The 23,298-nt window shown below is 41.6% G+C and overlaps 1 protein-coding gene across 1 annotated transcript; it reads left to right on the top strand.

Annotated features, from left to right (window-relative positions):
- The first annotated feature begins 1,990 nt into the window (after positions 1-1,990).
- LOC115382346 (low-density lipoprotein receptor-related protein 8-like) lies at positions 1,991-23,287 on the top strand. The gene is made up of 13 exons (XM_030084084.1): positions 1,991-2,060; positions 3,352-3,477; positions 6,196-6,573; positions 9,636-9,755; positions 9,949-10,074; positions 11,181-11,352; positions 13,550-13,765; positions 15,387-15,505; positions 15,749-15,888; positions 16,927-17,068; positions 17,142-17,339; positions 19,406-19,566; positions 21,071-23,287. The coding sequence occupies exons 1-13, from the start codon at positions 2,000-2,002 to the stop codon at positions 21,104-21,106; spliced, it is 1,995 nt and encodes a 664-aa protein (XP_029939944.1). The 5' UTR covers positions 1,991-1,999; the 3' UTR covers positions 21,107-23,287.
- The last annotated feature ends 11 nt before the right edge of the window (positions 23,288-23,298 follow it).

Here is a 23,298-nt window from a genome sequence, read left to right as displayed (position 1 = left end):
TTCTTGCAGTGCTGTGGACATTTACAAACTCTTGCATTCCACCAACAATGACTTGGAATGCAGTGCAACCCTCAACCACAATCTTTATTGTTTTTCTTAATCAATTTCTGCTTTTCATACATGAGCAAATAAAAATAGGACCTACAAGAATCTGATGTACACTTCAGCTAGACGAACTCTGCTCTCCAACCTACTAGCTGATTTTGTACTCATGGGATTAGATGCAAGCTACTCCGATTATCTACCTGCTTACAGTTGCTACCTTGAAAAAAAATTGGGAAGTAACCACAGCTAATGAAACGTAACTCATACAACAGTTGTATGCAATGGTTGCACATGTCTTTTATTGGAAGGTATTAATAAATGCTTTTTTCATAGGTGCTTAATTGTTCCTGTGGCACATTGCATAAGCTGTCAGGGCAGCAAGTCTGAATTTATTCTCTCATGTTGAGCTGAAGCTGCATCAGCTTGCCAGTTAATGGTTTTGCAGTGCCATGTCATTTTAGTCAGTTTGAGGACATAGCTTAGTTTAAACTTAAGTCTTTTCAACTCCAAGCACTGCCCTGTATGCAGTCCTGCAAGTGGAGACACAATTTCACATCTATATACATAACGAATAATTGTCTCCTATAGAAATGTAATTATGCCATCCTTGAGTTCAAACTTCACATGCAAAGGTGGTGCAGCGATGAGCACTAATCCTTTACAGCAAGATCAACCTCTGCTCATTTTGTGGCAGGTGGGCCTTTTGTATGTGATTTTCTTGTTCTCACTGGGAATACGTGAGCTTCTCAAGGTACTCTGGTTTGATCGAAAAAACAAAAAACATGCTTTTTAGATTGACTGATTATTCTGCATCGATAGTGTGCATGTGTATGTGTGTCATGCCAGCATCCGTGATCTTAAGTTGATCGTTGTGCAGAAGATAAGTGGATTTTTTTTTCTAACTTTTTTTTTGTGTTCTGCAACCAGCAGATAGAAATAAACTAAAAAAGTTAAAAAAAAAAAGAAAATTAATCACGGGGTTATCTTTTCCCAACTTTATTTTATTTTATTTTTTTAATAAGTGAAGCTATGTCTGTCCGTATTTAACCCAACCTGGTGATGTAGTGGTTAGTGTTCTTGCCTGAAATCAAAATTGTGGGTCCAATATGCTTGATGTTTCGATGTGGTCTTCGTGTGTTCTTCCTTTTGAGGTTAGACTCTGGACTGCACATCGACGTGAATGTGAGTGTGGATGGGAATGTGTGAGGTGAGTGGTGGTAACATTTGCCCATGTTTGCTGGGATCAGTTCCTGAAAAAGATGGAGTGGGAAGGAAGATCGATATATAGAATTATGTAGGGTAGAAAAAATGCTTCTTCCTTTTCTTTTAAATAATCCCTACAATTTGTTTCACAGTTTGAAAATCAAATTATCTCACAAATATCAGAATTCATGGCCTTCTTTATTGGCAAAGAATAATACATCATGAGAAGTGTTTTTCCAATGACATGTCATTTACGAAAGAAAAAAAAAACCCTAAAAATCATATTATTAGATGTGAATTTTTCTATATCATCACAGTGCACGTAAATAAATATTGTGCAATACCAGTCTTTTCAACATTTTTCCACTTTTTCAACCAAGTAAGAGACTGTTCAGTTAGAACAAAGGACATATGCGTGATTAATTTTGTTATAATTGTTTTATTACAATACTACTACCAGAAAAAAAATATCTAGATTTAATATGGTATTTCTGTTCCATGGTGTTCCATTCTGTGAGTTTGATCGAGAAATGGTGAAAAGTGGAATATATTTGCAAACCTTTAAAATATTATTAGATATTATATTATAATATTATCAATTCATTGGTGAATGATTAGCTGGTTACCGATCTAGAATAAAACAAACTTACATATGAACTTACATGATGCGCTTCAGTCATTCATTCGGTTTGACAGCACTGACTCTGACGTCATCTCTCCGCGCCGCGCGCTGCTGTGGAGGACGTCCAGCATGGGACACCTTGGAGCTTTATTTCTCCTCATCGCGCCTCTCATCTGGCTCCATACTCGTGGTAAGATATCGGACTTTCTGTGGCGCGTGTGTGGAATTAAGCTGCATGCTTGTGTGCAGCGATATACAGCATAAAAATGTAAAGTTTTGAGTGCGGCAGCTTGCACGAGTGCCGCATGTTTACTGTTTCCTCTGCACGCTTTAGTGGTCGCGGCTTTGACTTCTTCCTGCAAAACATTAAAAACATGCAGAACCTTAAGCAGGTTTACCATCGTCTGAACCGAAGTGCATACTGCAGTGCAATCTTGTCTCATATGTACGTGCTAATTGGACGTTTTCCGTTTCACGTTGTTTGCATGCCTCTGTTTCCATTGTATTACGAAAACATGACTCATGCATATCATTCACCAAAAAAGGAAAATCAGCTTTATTTGTACACCATGTTTCTGCTATAAAGCAATTGATATTGCTTCATATTTACACAATACTTACACTTAAACTGTCCCCGTGCTTAACTTATATTTAACTTACACTCATACTGAACTGAACTTATGGATAAATAAAGATTATAATAACCATATATATATATATATATATATATATATATATATATATATATATATACACATATATATGGAATTAAAATATATCTACTACAACAATAAAACAATAAAAAGATAAAAAGAATGGAACATATCACTAAGCAGCTGCCTTACAGTCAAACAGAGTGCAGCAAGCCCGCAAATAAACATTTTTTTTTCAAAGGGTTATTCTTGGAAAGTATTTAGAAATCATATTATTAACACCTGTCATGCCAGTAAAAAATGACTGTCCAGACGGCAGTGACAGGTTGTCCAAATGCAAAACAAGTTGTGACAGTAAATCAACAGAAATCAGAAATTAATATACCGGTAAATGAATTGATTTTTTTACATTTTTGGCCACTGTTGTTATAACAAGAGATATAGAAAATTTAAATAAATATACAATTCAAATATATTTAGGTGTGGAGTCAAAATCATAATGAAAGAGATACAGTACAATAACTTGAAGTAAAGCAACACAATATCAAATAATTTTGGAATTGGTGTGAAAAAAAAGGAAAAATAATGTATAATCGAGTTTTTAAATTCATGTTTGTATTTGTCGTATGGGTTGCAATGCAGTACAGGCTTTCATCCAGACTGAAGAAGCACCACAAAATCAGGCTGCGAACTTCTGAGTAGATAAGGCATGCTGAATGGTGTGAAAGCTGTTTTGCTTTCTGTGATCTGTTTCACGACTTATCTTGTCGTCTGGCCACTCTGCGGCTTGACTCTAAAACCGTTGTGTGCTTATTCCAACCGCTGCAGGTCACTCTCTGCCCGCCTGCCCCAAACAGCTGGAGTTCCGGTGCGGTGACGGCTCGTGTGTCTCGGACCGGTTAGTGTGTGACGGACAAAAAGACTGTAAGGACGGGTCAGATGAAAATCACTGTGGTGAGTACGAAGCCAACTGCATGACTCTTTCCTGCGATACACACAAAGAAAGAATAATAAAAGATGTGTAAAACCAAAATATGGATTTGTCATATATAACTACAACTACATTCTGATTTATTGAACTTTTGGTTTCTGTTTAAAACTACTTCAAAGACAAATGTTGAAGCGGAGGGGTACAAAAAAATCCTTGATTTCACCCTACGTTTCATGCGATAACCCTGATTATATATAAATATTAACTGAAAAAGCAATATTGTTAAAATCTTAATGCCATCCTTTACTTCAAGGAGTACATTTTCCCTTGAAATGCTGGTTCTTGGCTCATTTCATTCTTGTGTGGGAAAAAGCTGTTTCAAAGTCCTGTTTTTGTAATCCTGTCCAGTTATTAGAGCCTCCGATGATAAATTCCTGGGAGATTTCAGTGTTTCACATGAAAAATAAGCTGCAGGGGGGGAAAGTTCTGCAGGAGAAAGCTCTCCTTAACGGATTTAATGTGATTTCAGTCATTCAATATTAAGGTTGTTGATGTGAGTCGAGCCAGCAGGGATGAATATTTGAGATCAGAGATGTAAAACACGGACCTGAAAGGTTTTGTGAACTCATTTTTTTTTTCTTTTCTGTTATGAAATTCAGCACTGTTGCAAGATATATTGGGAAAAGAAAACCTTAATGTAAAAGGATGTAATGTGAGTAAACTACTCCAACCTTGTTAGCAACTGGATCGCAGTTTCACTTTTGCTCCAGTTTTGTTTGAGTTACAAAGTAAATCTCCGTAAAAGCATCCAGCTTTTTTCCTCACCTCTGTTTTGGTTGGAAGGGAGGCACTCAGAGGAGAAGGGGCCACAGAGTGGACTTGTTGGGCTTGACTGAACTCCTCCCGACAGACGCTTTCTCTGGTGTTCCGTATTTGTACATTAAGCTCAGCTCAAATATGTGTTCTTTAGTTTATGTTACTTATAAGCTACAGTCACTTCCAGAAATACTTCTTCAGTACATTAGGATGCCAGTTTATTGCCATTTGTGTCACATGCACAAATGGTAGATGGACTCAGTTAGGGGTTCAGTGTCTTGCCCAAAGACACTTTGGCATATGAACAGGGAGATTCAAACCGACTGGCTCCTGATTGTAAGACAACTGCTCTACCAGCTGAGCCACAGCCACTCCGCTGCTCCCTTGTCATTATTCTGCACAAGTGCAGAGTAGTGAGAAGTCATTTGGCATCCCTCCCAGATGTGCAATATAGAGGCATGGCTATATTATATACAGAAAATGAGTGATTAAAAAGGAAAACTTTGTTAGCAGCCAGAAGACAAAGGTTCAAGTGTTACTATTTAGATGTAGTTGATGTGAAACAAGTTCCGATTGAGGACAGTCAGGTGGAGTTGAGTCTGTGTGGTTCAGGGTTTAAAAGGGGGAACAGGTCTGGGAGAAAAGCTGTTCTGGTTCCGAGGCACCTGAAGTGCCTCCCTGAAACCAAGAAAGGTCCTCTTGGTCCCCAGGAATTTGAAGCTGGAGGCATGTTCCACAGCCATCCCGTTGGTGCAGATCGATCTGTGCTGTCTCCCCCTCTCCGTCCTTAATGCCAAGATGAGAATCATTTGTTTTGGTGGTGTTAAGGAGCCACTTATTGTCCTCTCAACAAGCAGCCGGATGCTGTACCTCCCTGTTGTTGCTGATGATCACTGCGGGATCATCTTCTGACCTTACCATGGAGTCAGATCTATGCACAGGCCTGAAGTCACGGGTGAAGAGGGAGCGAAGGAATGGGCTCAGAACAGAGCCCTGTGGTACGCCTGTGTTGAGTGTCATGGTGGAGAAGCAGGTGTGTCCTGGTCTGAGTGGTCTGTCAGTCAGAAAGTCCATTATCCAGTGACAGAGGGTGTGTGGGATGCCCAGGTGGTGGATTTGAGCTGCTGCTGCTTCTTGTAGCAAGAGACGGGTTGAAAATGTCAGTGAGAAGCGCTGTACAGAGTGTGAGAGGGGCCGATGATCTGCAGAGGGTCTGGCTGTGGTCACGGCTTCCCCATCAGCAGAGTGAGCATAAACCTGATTTAGGTCTATCAGGAAGGAGACGTTTATAGTTTGAGTGGAGTTGTGTGGTTATGGATGACCTGGATTCCCTGCCACACTTTGACTGCCCTTACTGTTTGGCTTCACGGATTGAATGAGGGGGGAGCACTTGAGAAAGAGTAACAAAGAAAACAATTGGAGTGAAGTCCCAGCTGTGGGATGGAGGTCATGGTGTGAGCTTCAGCTAAGTTTGTGTGAATATGATCCAGAAGTTACTTTGTCTGCATCTTACAGGAAACATGCTGGTGAAATTTAGGGAGGACTGACTAAAGGCTGATATCAAAATAAAATGAATAAGATGCTGCCTCACTGCGGGCTTTTTGTTCAGGGACATGTTAAAAGCAAGCTTGAAACTCAGTAAAACCAAGATGAAGAATCTGAAGGTCAGTTCTGAAGCTGACAGGGAGGAAATGCAGATATGTGTTTTTATAGAGATCTTATAGTCTGCATAGGCCTTCCAGAAGGGAGCCACGAGTCGTAGCTTTAATTTGGATGTATTCCCAAACAAATCAGGTGAATGGTGTAGGATTTACAACTCAACTTATATAAACCTCTCTCCACTGAATGAGAAGTTGGGACCAAAACTGAAACTCGCATGATACAAACTTATCAAACATGTAACTCGGATCTGTGACTTTTCACAGGAGACAAAGGATGCCAAACAGCCGAATTTGCCTGCCGCAACAAAAAATGCGTATCGTCACATTTAATGTGCAACGGCATGGACGACTGTGGCGACGGGAGCGACGAGGCTTCCTGTCAGAGCTGCACGGCGGGCGTTTTCTCCTGCGGGCCGTCCGACGCCTGCCTGCTCAGAAGCAAGGTCTGTGACGGACGGGCCGATTGCAGAGACGGACGAGACGAGCTCAAGGAGCGGTGCAGTTCAGCGGAACCCCCCCAGCAGCCTTCTTCCAAATGTTCGGTGTCCGAGTTTCAGTGTGGAGACGGCCATTGCATCCGGCAGACCTGGAGGTGCGACCGCTGGCCAGACTGCGCCGACGGCAGTGATGAAGACGACTGTGGTGAGTGGCAGCATCAACCAGCAGATGACTTCTTTTTCCCCCCAAAAGAAACTTGGCTTGAGGATGGAATAAAATACAAATGAAAAGAACCCCTAATAGAAGAAGAAAAAAGCAACAGTCCTTCAGTGAAAACAGGATCCAGTGTACACTGGAAACCCTTTGTGGCTTTGTGAGTGTGTGAGACTTTCACACGAGATTGTGTGATGCAGGCTGGAAGTGTGGATCCTCTGTTATCCTGCTGCTACGACATTGCGTGTCTGTACATGTGGCATCCATGTGATCTGTATTTTGTAACTCAAACTCACTCCTGTCCTTTTTGAAACGGACAAATGAACGTTGGCCGAAGTTTGTTATTCAAGACAACAGTCTGTTGATTTGGTATTCAGGGGCTGAAACTTGACTTGTGTCAGCAAATACCGGGTATTATTGCCAAGTGTCATTATCTTATGTTGACTTTTTGTTTTGTTTTGTTCTGACCATCCCACGTTTGATTTAATTAAATACCATGATGCCCTCATGCTCCTCTGGTTATATAAGACATACTTCCTGCTGACATCTTCAAAATATTCAAAACTGTTCTTCAAACAAGAGTATAGACTCAGAGCGCAGGAGGAGTCTGATTTGTTTTACTGTAGATATTGATCCCATGTGGCTGTGTTGTGTTCTGGTTGCACATTGTGCAACGCTTTGGCCCTGATGTGTGAGTAACCAGCCAGCCAGCAGGGGCCAGTAAGGATCTGCTCCTTTTACCACAAAGCATGGCGTCTCTGCACAGAGGGCTCCAACAGAACTTGTGATCTGTGCACCAATCAGCAGTAAACATTTTCAAGTGCTCCAAAAACCAGCACTTATTTAGCACTGACTAAGTTGAGAAAAAAAAAAAGAAAAAGAAAAAAAATGGGGGTGGTGGTTGGCACTTCTTCTGCAACTTGATGCAACACCTTTGACCGATCGCACTTGAAGCGCTTTTTGCACTTACTGAAGGTTCTTCCTTTTGTCTGAATTCTTGGCTGTGTTGTACGTCGCTTTGGACGAAAGCGTCTGCTAAATGAAATTGTAGAATTGTAGAATTTCCCACATCAAACGGCTAATATAATGACTAATGAGGACATTCAGAGAAATGCTGTAATATGTGTTATACTTCTGTCTTTGATAGGGATTTTAAATTTCAATTTTTATTCTTAAATTTCATCTATTAAAGAATGAGATAAATATAGAGTTTTTGTAGTGTTGATGTTTGGGGTCATTGGTTATTAGGAGAAATTTTTTTCCCCCCTTTTTAATTAGTTTTTTGTTTTATTTGTGTTGCTTCACAGCTCGTGTGACATACAGCATGTCTTGTGACATTGCTTCAATGACAATGCTGTTTTTTTTTTTTTTTTTGCAGCGCAAGTTTGATAAATGTGTTATTTTTACGAACTTACCAACGGCTTCTGCTGCTGGTTGCATCCTGTGTTTGTTCCCTTTGAAGGCTTTCACTTCCAGTGGGAAACACTTCATGTAACCTGAAGTCGAAAAGCATTGAAAACACATCAGTGCTTTGAGTATTCACCACTTCCATGAAGGAATGCAGCAGCCACACCGTAGATGCTTTAACCGATAACCTGAATGAACCGGGAAGTTTGCAAGTATGTTGCATCCTCGTCACCTTCAGTGTTTTATTCAAAGCAGAGGTACAATCAGAGCAGTCAGAGATGCAACTAGCTGTTGTGCTGCATTCCAGCGTAATATGTATATATAATCTAAACAGGGATATGTCTGAAACAAGTTTAATAATCTCATAGAGCAACCAAAGAATATTGTTGTTGTTGTTTTGGGGTTTTTTTTTGTTTTGTTTTGTTTATTTTATAAGATATTTTCGTTCATGCAAAACTTGACAAAACAACTATTCCTGAAACAACACATTGCAACACGGCAATTTAAAGTACAAACATGAAAAGTAACATTAAAAGCTATAACAAAGACAATTAAAGTGCATTGAATGCTAAAAGCATGCAGCATATATTAAAAAAAACAGAATAAATAAAATAAGGACCAAAGAATTTTCGGCAATAATAAACATCAAAATACAATGCAGTATAAAATAAATTGTGGCAGCATTCATGTTTTGTTTATGGTGGCAGGCTCCAAACAAGACACTCCTAAAACATGGCATTTTTCAAACAAGTCTCCAAATATGACATAGTGTGTTGCACATTTTACTGGACAGGCTGAGTGACTCATGAGCTGCTCTCCCCACAGCGACGCCCTCAACAGACATAGGAAAACTAGACAAAACAAAATGAGACAGAACTCCAAATGCAAGTGTCAACCCAGTGTTAAAGGAGGCTATATATTCTTTACATCGACTTTAAGCTGCTTTTATAACAGTAAAGTTTGGCTCAGGTTCCTGAAAATACTAAAGACTCAGAACTTTTAACTGGAAGACGTCAGTACAGAAAAAAACCCTACAGAAAATGTTGAGAGAGCAGAGCCCCACAGAGGTTACATTACAGGAAAAGTGAGTCAAAGATATGCATCGTTTGGGGTTTAAAATGTTTAATTGCACTTTGATGGATGTTGTATTCACTGAGACTAACTCGGCTCGGCTCACCTCAGAGTCCCTCAGCAGCTGCTCTGGAGCACCAGTGATCTGACAGGACAGTTGTTCTGGCAATGCCTTGGTTTTTGTTTGTTTTGTTTTTTTTGCAAAGTTTCTCAGAATTATTTCTCGTTGGACCCGCCCCAGTCGATTCCTGATGCAATAGTTTCCATCGCAGCACCTCTTCACAGAGCTATAGAGAGCTCCTTCACTGTGAAAAGAAACATCACCGTGGATCCTTCCTGAAAGCAGCCGTCAGTCACCAGAGCTCTCAGTAGATCCTCGGCTGTGCTTCGCTGTCCTCTCTGCCTCTGTCACACTGCAAATACAGGAAGCAATGAACAGTATCCTAACTGTGGTTGCTTTTAAGAATGAAGCTTTTATTTTATTTTTTTTTCTTTTCTGTGTTTTCTATTTTATTTTTGAATAAACCCTGTTGCGGATCTCTGAACCATAACTGGTGTCATGTTTGCTCTTCCAGATCAAAACGAGTGTCATGTGAATAACGGCGGCTGCTCGCATCTGTGTTTGGACCAACCGATGGGTTTCCTCTGCTCCTGTCCTGACAACATGAGGCTGGTTGACGATACCCAGTGTGAGGGTGAGTTTTCCTCATGACTGGGTGTATTAGCTATTGATGTGATCCTGACAGTAATAAAGGTTCTGTGTTACTTCCCCCCCCCACCCACCCTCATGTGAAACTGTTTGCTTTGTGGTTATTCATCAACTTACTATAAACCAGGTATGCAGAAGTGGAAATACATTATCCTTCACACTCCTTTTCTCCTTTGTAGAGGTTGACACTTGTCTGGAGAGTGACGTCTGTGATCAGCTATGTGTTTACATAAATGGCAGCCACAACTGCGGCTGCCACGAGGGCTATTACATGAATCCCACATCCAGAGAGTGCAAAGCCAAAGGTGAGCAACGCGTGCATTTCACTCATCCACCGATTATTTATTGCAGGAAGGTTTCTTGTTCAGTGCTTTACACACACCTGGAATTTTGATTCCTGTTCCTTTTATCTGAACTCAGTTCAGTCCAGTTCAGTTTTACTTACAGTATGTAGCTCCAAATACAGCACGGCCATTTCCAGGCTCTTTTACAGCCAAAAACCCAACAGATCCCCTTGAGCAAGCATAAGCGACTGTGGAAAGGAAAAGCTCCCTTTTGAAAGAAGAAACCTTTGTGTGGGCGGGGGGCACAGACTTGATAGACAGGAAGTGAGGCAGTGGTTAATGACACCTAAAAGTGAAACACGGCAAGTGAGAAACAAAAGGTCAGTGTCGCTCCCCCGGCAGTCTTAACCTATAGCAGTAAGCTTTACTAAATAGAACGGTCTTAAGCCTTGAAAGTAGAAACTGTGTCAGCCTCAATAACAGAAACTGGGAGCTGGTTCCACATGAAAGGAGCCTGATAGCTGAAGCTCTGCCTCCTGTTCTACTTTTAGAGAACGTAGGGACCTCCAGCAGACCAGCACTGTGAGAACGAAGCGTTCTCCTGGGACAATATGGGACCAATCTCTCTCTTTAAGATATGATGGGGCCTGTTTGAATGACATCCACCATCTGTTTAAAAAATAAATTAAATAATTAATTATTGAATCAACATAAAATTTGGATTCTCAAATTCTGAGTTAGACCTTTCTGAGAATCCCCCAAGGACATTGTCTTAAAAAGTAACCTTGACTACTTGTGAATCATTCATAGAAAATCGTGTGAGAGTAGTGTACTCCCAGATACATGAAACAAATGAAACAGCATTTTTCCTCTTCCCACTTCCTTTTCTGCCTCTGACACTGGCTTTTTCTTGCTCAACTTCAAAAAAATATTCTCTCACATTGTGGGATTCACCTTGAAGTGCTACTACTTAAGAAATAATTTATGCCTAATGTTGTTAATTTGATTTTCACGTTGAGTTACTTTACTACTTTGCTCTCTCCGGAGTGTTGGCACCTTTTTTGGTTTTGACTATGTAGCTAATCTGTTAACCCATTTAAAAATGTTTTACACATATGTCCATCCAGGAGACGAGGCTCAGCTGGTATTCACAGCGTCTGAAGGAATACGGTGGACAAAACTCACTGGTCCATATCTCGTGGAACTGGCCCCACATTTGCCGGGAGCAGGACCTGTGGCGGTCCTGGCTTCCAGCCGTAGCCTCTACTGGGCCCCACGTGGACAGGGCCTGATATACAGGTAGGAGAGGAGCTGTAGCCTCCACACACGTCCTCAGTCTCCCAGAGACGCACATGTGAACCGTGCGATAGGTGTAACTCCAGTAAAACCTCATAACCTTTGGCCTCTGGTGAAGCCGTCCACCCAATTTTTCCACTGTTTATCTGGCCCCGTTGTTTCAACAAGATATCCTCTGCACTCCGTTCACTGCCTCCAGCGGCATCCCGAAACCTTCCCTGACTAGATCCTGTGTCTCAGTCATGATATTTTTGTAAAGTGTAACTTTGAGAATCATTATTAAAATGAGTCAGAGCCTCATTGATCTTTCTGGATATATGACGCAGAGAGCGAGAGCCAAACAAGGCAGACACTGGAAACAAAGAAACACACCCTATAGAGGCCCCCGGTCAGTATGAGTCAACTAACACATGATCAATATGAAGCCACCAGTTAGCTTCTTTAAATTACGAAGGGAAGAGGAGTACAATGAAATACTCGGCAAAAACATGCAAACTCCACTCAGAAAGGCTCTGGTCTTGATTTGAGTCTGAACTCATGTCTAAACTGCTGCACTTCTTTCGTGTCCTGAGTAATTGAAAACGCTACTGCTGAGATCAGACTGCCTGTTTAAGTGGTTTAAATATGGAGGTTTGTGGAGCCACAGCTTTCTGCCCTAAGCCACTTCATCACCTGTGTGACCGGGAGTGTATTTCTGTTTGCACTGTGCAGTGGGTGGAGAGTGCAGCTCATCTCTAATCGTGCAGAACACTTTGCATTCGTTTTTGCTTTGCATAACTTTTATATAAAAGTTTTATTAGTTTTAGAAGTGTATTATTTGTCGTTCAGACAAAAACGGAACTGGAGTGTATTTTCTTAATGGAAACAAGAGTAAAAGATAATGGAAAGTTTGATTGTCCGAAGCACTCAGGAGTGTGTCATGTTTACTGTGGGCGGTTTACAGGGCCCTGAGGAGCGGCACGTTAAAAGCACCCCGCCTCTCCTATTTTCTTAACACTGGCTGAATCCCATTTCACCCCTTAGCCCTTCCCCTTGGCCCTACCCCTCGTTTTGCGCGTTCACGTGGAGGGGTAGGAGTGTCCCAATTGTCATTATGACGGAGGGGTAGGGCCAAGAAAGAGGGCCAGTCACCCCTCCAAAAGGAGATTCTCGAGAGGCACACTCCAAACGGAGGGGTATCGGCCGATGGCGAGGGGCGCTTGTTCTTTCAGCCTAGATCATGCCTGGCGGGCGGGGTTAATTCACTTCCGCATTGACTGGAGTGATCGTTTCCACACCCGCGCATTCCAGGCGCATTCCAAACACAACAGATAGACGATTATTTTCAATAAACTGGTTTCTTCAACACGGCCCGCCTGGAATGCGCGGGTGGGAAACGAGCGCCCCCGCCAATGCGGAAGTGAACTAACCCCACCCGCCACTGACGGTCCAGGCGAACAAAACAAGCGCCCCTCGCCACCGGCGCCACTGGATGACAGATTTCTCAGAAAGCCTTCCAAGATCGGCAAGATGGCGGCGTCCGCAACGAAAGACGTTCATAAATGTCAGTATTTTGTCAATAAAGTTTTAAAATGTAAGAAAAACATTCTTCTTCGGCAGATAATTGTCGCATCTGCCTACGTCATCGGCAGCGGCGACTACTGATGACGTACGCGATTGTCGGAGGGGTGTCCCAATTCGGAGGGGTTGACTTTCTCCCCTACCCCTTAGCACTCCGTTTCATAGGCGGAGGGCCAAGGGGAAGGGCCAAGGGGAAGGGCTAAGGGGAAGGGCTAAGGGGTGAAATGGGATTCGGCCACTGTCGTGCTTCTTATGTCAGAGTGCCATTTGCTAATGGAATGGAAAGAATCTAGTCATTTACATATTTGAACCATGTTTACTTATTTGAGACATTTGACAAAACACAGCAGTGTTTCTGATTATCACAACGTTTAAGCATAAATACTGCAAGTTGCATATAAAAAACACCCACCCAAGTTATATTTGTCTGTGCATATTTTTAATTTTAGATAAAAGGAAGTTATTGATTATAGTCACTTGTCACAGAAAGTTTAAGGTTGCGTCTCTTTGGAGATGCTTTTGGCCGTTGTGGGGGCCTCCCTCTCTTAATGTTTGTGTTCCATAGGCTCATTGAGTCATTTTCCCCTGACACTTACCTGACATAAATCGGCGTGTTTTAACTCTCTTGGATCCTTCTCAGGATCTCGCTGGACGGAAAACCACAGAAAGCTGCGTTGGTGCTCAGAGCCGAAGCCCCGCTGTCGGCTCTGGCCGTGGACTGGGTCAACCATCTTCTCTACTGGACCAGCACAGAGCTCGGTTGGGTCAGCGTCGCGCTGCTGGACGGTTCAGCTCAGCGTGTGCTTATCTCAAAACTCGACCAGCCCTCTGCTGTGGCTGTGGATCCTCTCAGACAGTAAGAGAGCAGGCATTTATTAGCTTTTTTTTAAATTTTTTTTTAATTGCTCACAGCGTGATAAATGCCTCCTCCGGGTAAAGCAGGTATCCAAAGCTGATGCCACTGTTGGTCCAGAGGAGAGATTAAAAAACACAAACTAGATGTCTCATCAGATACTGCATACTGTTTCACAGGAAGAAACCTCAGAAACTAACTTCATTGAAAATTACTTGGGGTAAATCCGAAGATAAATTAGCAATACCACTTAGATTAAAACAGCAACAGTGTTATTTTTCATTTCACTTTCTTGTAGGAAATATGAAACTGTTCAAATTTTATTTCTGAAATGTTTTTCACAGATGAAATCACAAAGTGCTCCACAGAACAAAGAAAAAGACAAAATTCTTACATATCATAGATTTTTCTGGTGCGATATTCATCTAAAAGCTTCTCTAAATAAAACAATCCTCAAGTCGTTTTTGAAGGAGTCCACAGACTCGGCCATACGGAGCGACAGGGGCAAGTGGCTCCAGAGTCTGGGAGCAACACCCTGAAAGGATCGGTCTCCCGGGTTTTAAATCGTGTCTTTAGGACCTTCCAGGGATTTTGGTCTTCAGGCCAACATTTTTTGATGTATTTCTCAGTTGATGAAAACAGTTTTTGGTCAGTTGACGAGAGCGAACTCTCAAAGAAACGGTCTGATCAAACATAACCCCAAAGTTTCTGAGGCTGGGATTGACGGAGGAGCCCAGAGCACCAAGACTGGCTCTAATCTTGGCGGATCTTTTTGTCGGGTGCAATGATCAAGGTTTCTGTTTTGTTTGAATTTATCTGTAGATAGTTTGAAGAGAGCAAGTATTTGATGCATGACACTTAAACTCGAAGTCATTAAAAGAAAAATATAGCTGTATGTCGTCAGCATAAAAGTGATAAGACACATTTTTAAAACCATGAATCAGCGAATAAGAGGCATCGAATACCGCAAGAAGAGACGAGGGCCTAAAACAGAGCCTTGTCCAACTCTACAGAGAGGTTTGACACATTAAAAGTTCTTCCTTTTTATATATGAGCAGAACTACTGGAGGACAGACCCTGAAAGCCCTGTCTCAGATTCCAGCTGATCGACCAGTGCAAAGTGATCGACCGTGTCTAGTAAGACCAGGACTCTGTGGCCACCCGAGCCTGCATCCATCATAATGTCACCAGACACTCTATCAAGAGCCGTTTCAGTGGAGTATTGATCTAAGGAAGGGCAACACAGTTTGCTGGGCAGTCACTAAGTAAAGAAGGGTGCGTTAATTGACCCGTTATTCAACACAGAGGGTGAAAAAGGTGACGATATGCCCATCAGGTCTGTACTCAAATGCTTTTTCATAAGACCATATGGGCTTCCTTTCATAGATTGATTTATTTGTGTTAAATGATGGCACACTTGAAAGAAGAAGAGCACAAACAATTTTATTCTGGTCTTCTTTTTCTGGCATTTCTTGTAAATGACTCCCTAGCCAATGCCAGATGTTAGTTCTCTGCAAAATTAAGATTAAAACAATATTTATCCTAAAAACTACACATAAATTTAGATACATAAAAAAAGTATTTTGAAAAGAACAATGGAACTGAAGAGTTTTGGTTTTCTCAGGTTGCTTTTCTGGACTCAGTGTGGCCGATCCCCGAAGATTGAGAGTGCCGGCTTGGACGGGCAGGGCCGGATGACTCTGGTTGATTCATCAATTCACCAGCCCGTCGCACTCTCCCTAGGTTTGTCTCATGACGATTGCTCAAAGTGCACTGCTGTCTTGATTTTTCTACAATCGCTATGGCATTGTGAGAGCACTGGCCCTTTCCATCAGGAATTATTTGACGTTGAAGTTAATGTGAATATGTTACAAGTCCCATACTGCTTCAGTTTGCTTGACCTTACTAACACATGTATTTATTTATTTATTCATTTATTTATTTATTTATTTATTTATTTATTTATTTATTTATTTATTTTTGTAGATATGCCTCGCCAGTTGCTGTACTGGTTTGACCAGAAAACAAGGAGCATCTCCAGAGTAGATCTTGAAGGACGTCACCGTAAAACAGTGGTAGAGTCTAATGGCTATCTGGACCGGCTGTTTGGACTGGCTGTGTTTGAGGTACAACTGTCACATTTCTTAACTGCTTCTCGTGTAACACCTTTCTAATGTTAGGACATGGGACTTGTCTTTCAGCCAGGTGGCATTTCCTTCTGGGCCTCTAGTGTTTCAACATGTGCTAGGTGCAGTCTTAACTTTCTTTGTGACTGTTGTTGTTATTTACAGTCAGATCAACTTCACACCATTGAATGTGTGTCGATTGAGTTTGAATGAACATGTCATTAAGAGGTGCAGTATTTGCAAAATTATGTAAAGAAGCTTTGGAAAGTTGCGGGATGGCAAATGATTGGCTGACAGCCTTTTTAAAGAAACAGTATAATAGGATCTGTGAGGTTTGGTTTAGTTAGCGGTACATGGTTTAACGTGACAGACAGAACCATGTATGTTAGCCTTGCTGGCTCAATCCTCCTCTGCTGGTTCTCCATATGGGGTCCCACAGGGCTCAGTTTTAGGATTCTTGCTCACTTCTCTACTTACCGCAACGGGAGTTCATCTTTAGAAGTTATGGCATCATTTTTTCACTGTTATGCAGACATTAGTCAGATATATGGCCCGTTAAAGAGAAAACAGGTCTTCCTACTGATACCGTATGCCTCGACAACATTAAACCCTGGACACCACTGAACCTTTTAATTTTTAGCTGAAAAAAAACAGGTTATATTTCTTTGAGTGGTCTCACCCGAACCCTGCACCCCTGGACTCCTGCTCGGTGCCTCAGGTCAGCTGATCAGCTGCTCCTGGAGGTGCCCAGGTCCAAGTGGAAGCTCAGAAGCTCAGAGGGGTCGGAGCTCTCTCTGCCGTCGGCGCTAAGTTGTGGAATGAGCCACCACTGTGTGTCAGACGAGCCCCTTCACTGTCTATTCTTAAAACTAGTCTTGAGACTCCTTTTTCCTCTTGAACATGAACAGAGATTGGCCAAAGATGCAAAACAAATGTCTTAACAGCCGTTATAATCAGTGTGAATTTGCAAAAGTGATGAAACTGAAAAATCCCTCGAAGCCAAGAGATGAGACATTCACATTTTTCTTTGTACTTCAGGGGTTTGTGTATTGGAGTGATGAAGTTACCCGCTCCATCTGCAGAGCAGACAAGCACAACGGCAGAAACCTCACGGTTCTGCAGTCTCGCGTCGCCTCGCCAGGCGGCCTGGCCCTCGTCCACCCTGTTCTTCAACCAAACGGTATGATGATGTTTCCCAGACTTCATGATCACTAAGTTTTCATCAACTGACTTCTCTTTTTTCTGGTCCAAAGGGCCGCCTTTGTGCGAGTGTGTCGGAGCGGTGTGCCAACACGAGCGAGTCACTGACCTGCTGCCTGAGAATCCCAAGTTTGGCTGCAACTCTCCAAGAAAAGCACAGAACGAATCTCAGGAAGTTCCGATGATTTCTCACACAGTTTCTGGATCAGTTTTGTCTGACCCTACACTGGCAGGAGTCCTCTCTCTCATTGGTAAGTGTTTCACAATTTCTCAGAAGAGATTACTGTAACTTGTAATGCATAAAAATTGCCTCCTTAATCAAAAACACCAGGTCCAGGACTTCTCTGGGTTTCTTGAAGCCCCAGAGTTTGGAGCTGCTCTGCTCAGTAATGTTGGACTTCTCTCTCTTTAGCCTGAATTCCTTACTGATCATTCTTAATGTTGGGAGCGATGGACAACAGCAGATCAACATTCAGCATTGTATTTATTCAGCCGTGAAACTACAACAACAGACGGAATGGTTTCACCAAGTCTCAAGTCTGTCTCTTCTCTAGTTCATGCTATCTTCATGATCGTGTTATTGTCCTTTCAGCTTCCTCTCCTCTTGCTGGCTGACTCACAAATGGTCTTCCTTACAGTAACATCAAAGCAGGAACTCGACTAAAGACCCTAAGAAAACAATCTTGCTTCTGTTCCTTATTAATGAACCTGTGATTTTCTTTATTGCAATACATCTATTTGAAATGACTAACTGTGATTGGATAAATACAGCTGTATAATTGGGATCGCCAGTTATTGTCCTTGTGTAAACCCGCTCACGCTCTATGTCAGTCTTGTAATTGTAATTAGGATGAATCGAACAGAGACAGATGAGAGTCAATATTCTGAAATGCCTTAGATATAGACCCCCAGTGTGTTCTGAGGGATGTGGAACTGGAAAACCTCTCCACTGCAACTTCCAGTTACTTGACCCAAACCTAAAAATATTTTAGTAGAAAACTGTTCTTTATTTACTTTCCAGTTATTTCCTTCTTGTTTTTGTTTTAATCATTCTAATTTATGTGTACAAATTATTTCATGTAATTTCCTAAATAATGTTGAAAAATCTTGGATTTTCACCACTAGTTCAGAGATTTTAGCTCCTTTTTAAAACATCGGACCCCCTTTTACCTGCTGGATTGCCGCAGGAGTGTCCCTCGTGGCTGATCAGCTCAGATTAAACCTAATGTGGTTTCCTATTAAAATAGTTTGAAAATGAGTGTCTGACAAAGGAAAACGATTCTGAAGTTTAGGAGCTCCAGCTGCAGAGGTTCCTTCCTCTGAGTTTCTGGCTTGTTTTCGGCACAGTGGGAGGAGCTGGCTAGGAAGAGTGAGACAATGCAAGAGTCCATGATGAAGTACCAGCTGTACACTAAGTAAACACTCAGTTAAACTCTGGATTTTCTTAGTTAAACTGAACAGCATTACTTCTGAAAGCTTTTGATGTTGCTAGACAGATATAAATGGTAGAATTGGGGCGTCTGCTGTGACAGTCATTGTGGGTCTTTATAATACTTTCAAGTCGCACCTCTTAAACTTTGCATACTGTTTTCATTCTTGCTTGATGAGTCATTTCAATTTAGTCATTTCAATTTCTGAAATGTCTCAGAGTTCTTAAAACCATGTTTAATGTGAAAAGAGGAAAGTGGCTCTCATTTCATTCTCATTTCTAACGAACGTAAAGTGTTGGAAATCCATGTTTCCCACAGGTGATTTGTGATAGGCTTCCCAACTGTTCCCAGCACCAGTGTGCTGCACATTAAACTCGTCCACTGTGAGATTCAGGACATCCTTGTGAGGACTGTGCTCTCGCAGCTGAGTCATACTGTAACCATGCTTCTGAGAAGTCATGTGGGTTACACTGCTGCCATCACCACTGAGGGCCTAAAAACAAGAAAACTACTCCATTTAAGATGCCAGTTTAAAAAAAAAAAATCAACATATTAAGATTAAAATCTAGTTTAAAAATGTATTGCAATTGTGTGATTTTGAGGCTTATCTTGATACAGAACTAGTGTGTAGATCTGTGTGTGTATTTGCATGCGGGAAGCTCTGCCAGTCCAGACAGACGTGTGTTTCTGGTGAATGTGCGGCTCTCTCTATGAATCACTGCTGCTTTTCAAGATCTTTCCCACAGGCAGCTTCATTAAATCCGAGCAGCTGGCTGTTTGTCCGCTCAGGGGAGGTTAGGCGGGGTGACTTCACCCAGAAAGTTGACGTCAGCTCATGACCGTACCCTCCAAAAAATGATGCCGTGTGTGTGTTTCTTGTTTCTCAGTGCTCTTCAGTGTGCTGCTGGCGGGCCTGACGGTGTGGTGGTGGAGGGAAGAGCCGAGGCCTCCAAGGTCGCTCACTGTGCTCAGCTTCTCGCTTAAAGAGTCCCGAGACCCGTTAATCATCCAGAGTTCACACGTGGGCCCCAACGCCAGTCTGTCCAAGGCAAGAGCAGCTCCTGCACACACACTCACACACACCTACAGGCCTTTTCATTCAGAGAGGAGATAGCTTTCATTCAGCTGTGTGTGTATATATATACATACGTACTGTACACATTTAGATCCAAATCACAGACGAGTTGGTTTTCCCAGTCGTGGATATTCAGGAAGCTGTTTGTACAAGGTGGCGAAACAGGATTAGCGCACATGGGGAAAAACCCCGGACCGTATATATTTACTCTCATAGAATTAGGAGCACATCTTGATCTTTTCATGTTTGCCTGTCAGCTTTTTAAACCAGCTAAGAACTTTTTTTCCCCTTAATAAGCCTTCAGCTCTCACAGGCCAACATGAAGTCGACACCAATCAACCAAAAGCTGGAGAGATTGGAGTAAACTTCCATTAATTGTTGATATGGTTTTTGAAGTCAGCGTTATTGATCCCTAATGTGTGTCTTCCTTGTTCCGTACTGTTTACTATCAGTAACTAGAAATAGAAATATTAGTCTTTTCTAAAACTGGGGTTCTGTCGTTCGAAGTATCCACTGGCTCCCGTAGAAGAATTCTGACAGAAACTGCTTGTTACGATGCTTTGTTTGGAGGTCTCTGTTTTTTGTCTTTATTTCCGTACTTTTTTTTATGTCTGCTTCTCGTGACACGTTTCTGACAATCGTGTGTGTGTGTGTGTGTGTGTGTGTGTGTGTGTGTGTGTGTGTGTGTGTGTGTGTGTGTGTGTGTGTGTGTGTGTGTGTGTGTGTGTGTGTGTGTGTGTGTGTGTGTGCGCGCGAATGCGTGCGTGTGCGTGCGTTAAAAAAAGAACAGAAACCAGATACAGCCTCCATTGAAGCTAAATCAAGAGGAAATAATTTGTGGTATTTTGTCTACATTTTCTGAACAACTGGTTCCGTCAATGAATAGGTCGTTGTTGTTCTTCTGTGAATTTGGTAAAAGGAAGAAAAAAAAAAAACAGAAGGTTAGTGCAGTTTCAGTTTCTGCCTCAGCCCTAAAGAAAAGCTACAGCTTGCCACAGAGTCAGCAGGTGTTTCCTCCAGAGGAAACCCAGAAAGAAAGAAAAAAGATTTTCTTTTTAGACATTGACAGTTAGCTTTGTAGTGCACAGTGTTCGCCACTTACTGACGCAACTGAAACAACAGGCTTAAAACTTCTCAAACCTAGGTTAACAAAAATGAAGTAGCAGTCTGATAATCATGTCATTTGTTTTCATTTTCAGTGAATACTTTCCCAGGCAGTGCATATCTGTCATTGCAAACTTAAAGCACCATGATTTATTAGTTTTCTTTTTGTGTACTTGACAAACTATTGACTATATAGTAAACATTAAAAAAACCTCTGAATAAAAATCTGCTTATCTGTTTTGGTCACGATGTTGGACAGCTTTTGCTGTATTTACCTGTGGCTGTTAGATAAAGTTGCCTCCAGCAGGTCTCATCAGGATAAAGGCTTACGGTGTGCAGTATGTCAACTAAGCCGTGTCTTCTCCGCCGCCAGGAAACTCTGCTTAAGCCAGACTTGGATGGTGAATGAAGGAGCGGCACAGTGGGTCACCTGACCGGCTTTCACCGATTGGTGTCTCAATCCTCGCTGTGACCTCGGAGCTGAAAGGACAACGAGGCGAAAACCGCACACGTTCAGGTCATGTCGGTTGTGTCTACGAGGGGTTAACATTTGCCTTCAGAGCAGGTCCATTAACTTCAGAAGAAGTTATTCAAATTCAGTGATCCTGTTGGGTCCATTATAGAATACGCCTCAGTCAGTGATGAACTCTCTGAAAGCTGTGGACACGCACATATCTGATTTATTTCTTCTTCCTTAAATATCTTGGAGAAAAAAAAATGCTGTAGTTTCTATTGCTTGTTGATGCTCAGTATCCCAAGTTAAGACGGTTAAGACATTTTAATCTCAGCCTCTCAAATGTTTCTGCATTTTGTCAGATTGAAACATGTTTTGTGAGGATGTTTTGAAAGATTGAAAGGTTTGGCGAATTCTAGGATCTAACAAATCAAGCACTAAGAAAAACATTTAATATATTTTTCTACAGATGAAAACATTAGTCAACCTATTGAGTAATGCTCTGTAGTTTTGATGCTACTGTTGAGTTTGATGTTTAGATGCACTTTCTCATTGTTTAATGTCTGTCAGCTGTAATTTTCAGAAATCCACTGCCCACCTGATTTTATTCCTGGTTTACCCACGAGAGAGGAATTTGCAGCTGCATCTACAAAAAAACTGAATAAAATGCAACAGTCTGTCTTTTTAACAGTGTAACTTCCATACATATAAGATTTACTTTACATCCACATCTTAAATATTCAAAGTTTCATGGTTATGAAGTTATGAATTGAATCTTGAAACTTAAATATACATTTTCTGATAATAATACAATATTTCATAAAATCCTTTGTTTTCCTTTTTCAACCATTTGCCATATTTATCTCAAATACAATAAAATTAAACATCTTAGCTGGTATGATGTGAGCGGAGCAGTAACTCACCAAACAAGCACCTTGTTGTAATTATTCAGGACGAAGGTACATTTCCTCCCTTGTCAGTGAATATTTGCAGCAAACACTCTGGGCCACAATAATCACAAGTGGGAATTTGATAAAAGCTCATGCAAAATCAGTCTCTTGAGGGTTAAAATGTTTTGATTCATTCCAGAAAGATGTGAGCTGTATTTAACAGGAGGATACTGTTTCTTTTTGTTTGGTTGTTTGTTTTCCTGTCTGATGTTTGGGGTTTGCGGTACAGTTGGAGCCACATCTCTGCTGGCTGTCCTAATTTTTTGCAATGTTGATACCCAAAGCTCAAAATGCAATTGAAAGATGGCATAATCTTTTAAAGTGGCCTTGAATTAATGAATGAATGAATGAATGTCTCTGTGTTTGGCTCCATAGCCAAGAGGAAATGTGATAAAATGTGCCCTCTCTGCGCTTCGTGAAAGCTGAGATGTGTCTGAGTCCTACTTGTCAGTTCATATTTCACTTTTATGCACTCGCTCACTTCCTGTCGGAGCATCGAATGAGAGTAATAATAATGGGCTGAGGGCTGAGGGCTGAGCGTGAGGAGCAGAAACATAGGAACAGTTCATGAAGAGCTTTCTAAAGGTGGAGAACGGTTCTTGCCAGCACTTCTACGTTTTGGTGATTTCAAAGTTGAATCCTATTGATTGTATTTCATTGCTGTGTCTGCCACTTCCTGCCTTATGATTTATTTGTACTGATGTGCTCTTTTTTCTTTTTTCTTTTTCAAAATGATTCCATTAAATAACAGAAGCAAACAGCCTTTCTAGTTCAGCGGCAATATTCAAAGACGTAGTTAATTGCTTTCGTTGCAGATTTGTTTTGTGTGCACAAGTGTGAGGGGGTGAAGAAATACTGTCTGGGTGTTGTTGTGTGAAATGTCTATGGGAAGTTTGGTTTTGCTTTTGGTTGAACACTCAGTCAGCATGATTCAGTAGACTCTGCTTTTAAATTAAGTTGTTCAGTGTTTATCCTGACAGCCACAGTGAAACGGCACAATCTATGGGATCGCTATGAATCTACTGGCACTAGTTAAGAAATAATGTTGTTAGTGTGCCCTCAAACCTATGAATATTTGGTTGGTATTTATTTTGAAGGTGTGTTGTATTTATTTTTGGGGTAGTTAATGTCTGTTAACACTGTTCAATGCTACAGTCAAATCAAATAAAGTATTTTGTTTTTCCTGCTTATGTCTCC

The sequence above is a fragment of the Salarias fasciatus genome, chromosome 23 (assembly GCF_902148845.1).
Source record: "Salarias fasciatus chromosome 23, fSalaFa1.1, whole genome shotgun sequence".
NCBI classification, from domain to species: domain Eukaryota; kingdom Metazoa; phylum Chordata; class Actinopteri; order Blenniiformes; family Blenniidae; genus Salarias; species Salarias fasciatus.
This window is presented reverse-complemented; position numbering and strand designations above follow the sequence as displayed.

Bases quoted from the DNA above. Each gene is read 5' to 3' on its own strand.
- LOC115382346 (XM_030084084.1), top strand. From the start codon at position 2,000: ATGGGACACCTTGGAGCTTTATTTCTCCTCATCGCGCCTCTCATCTGG. The intron at 2,061-3,351 runs GTAAGATATCGG...CAACCGCTGCAG, and splicing joins CATCTGGCTCCATACTCGTG to GTCACTCTCTGCCCGCCTGC. The intron at 19,567-21,070 runs GCAAGAGCAGCT...CTCCGCCGCCAG, and splicing joins CCAACGCCAGTCTGTCCAAG to GAAACTCTGCTTAAGCCAGA.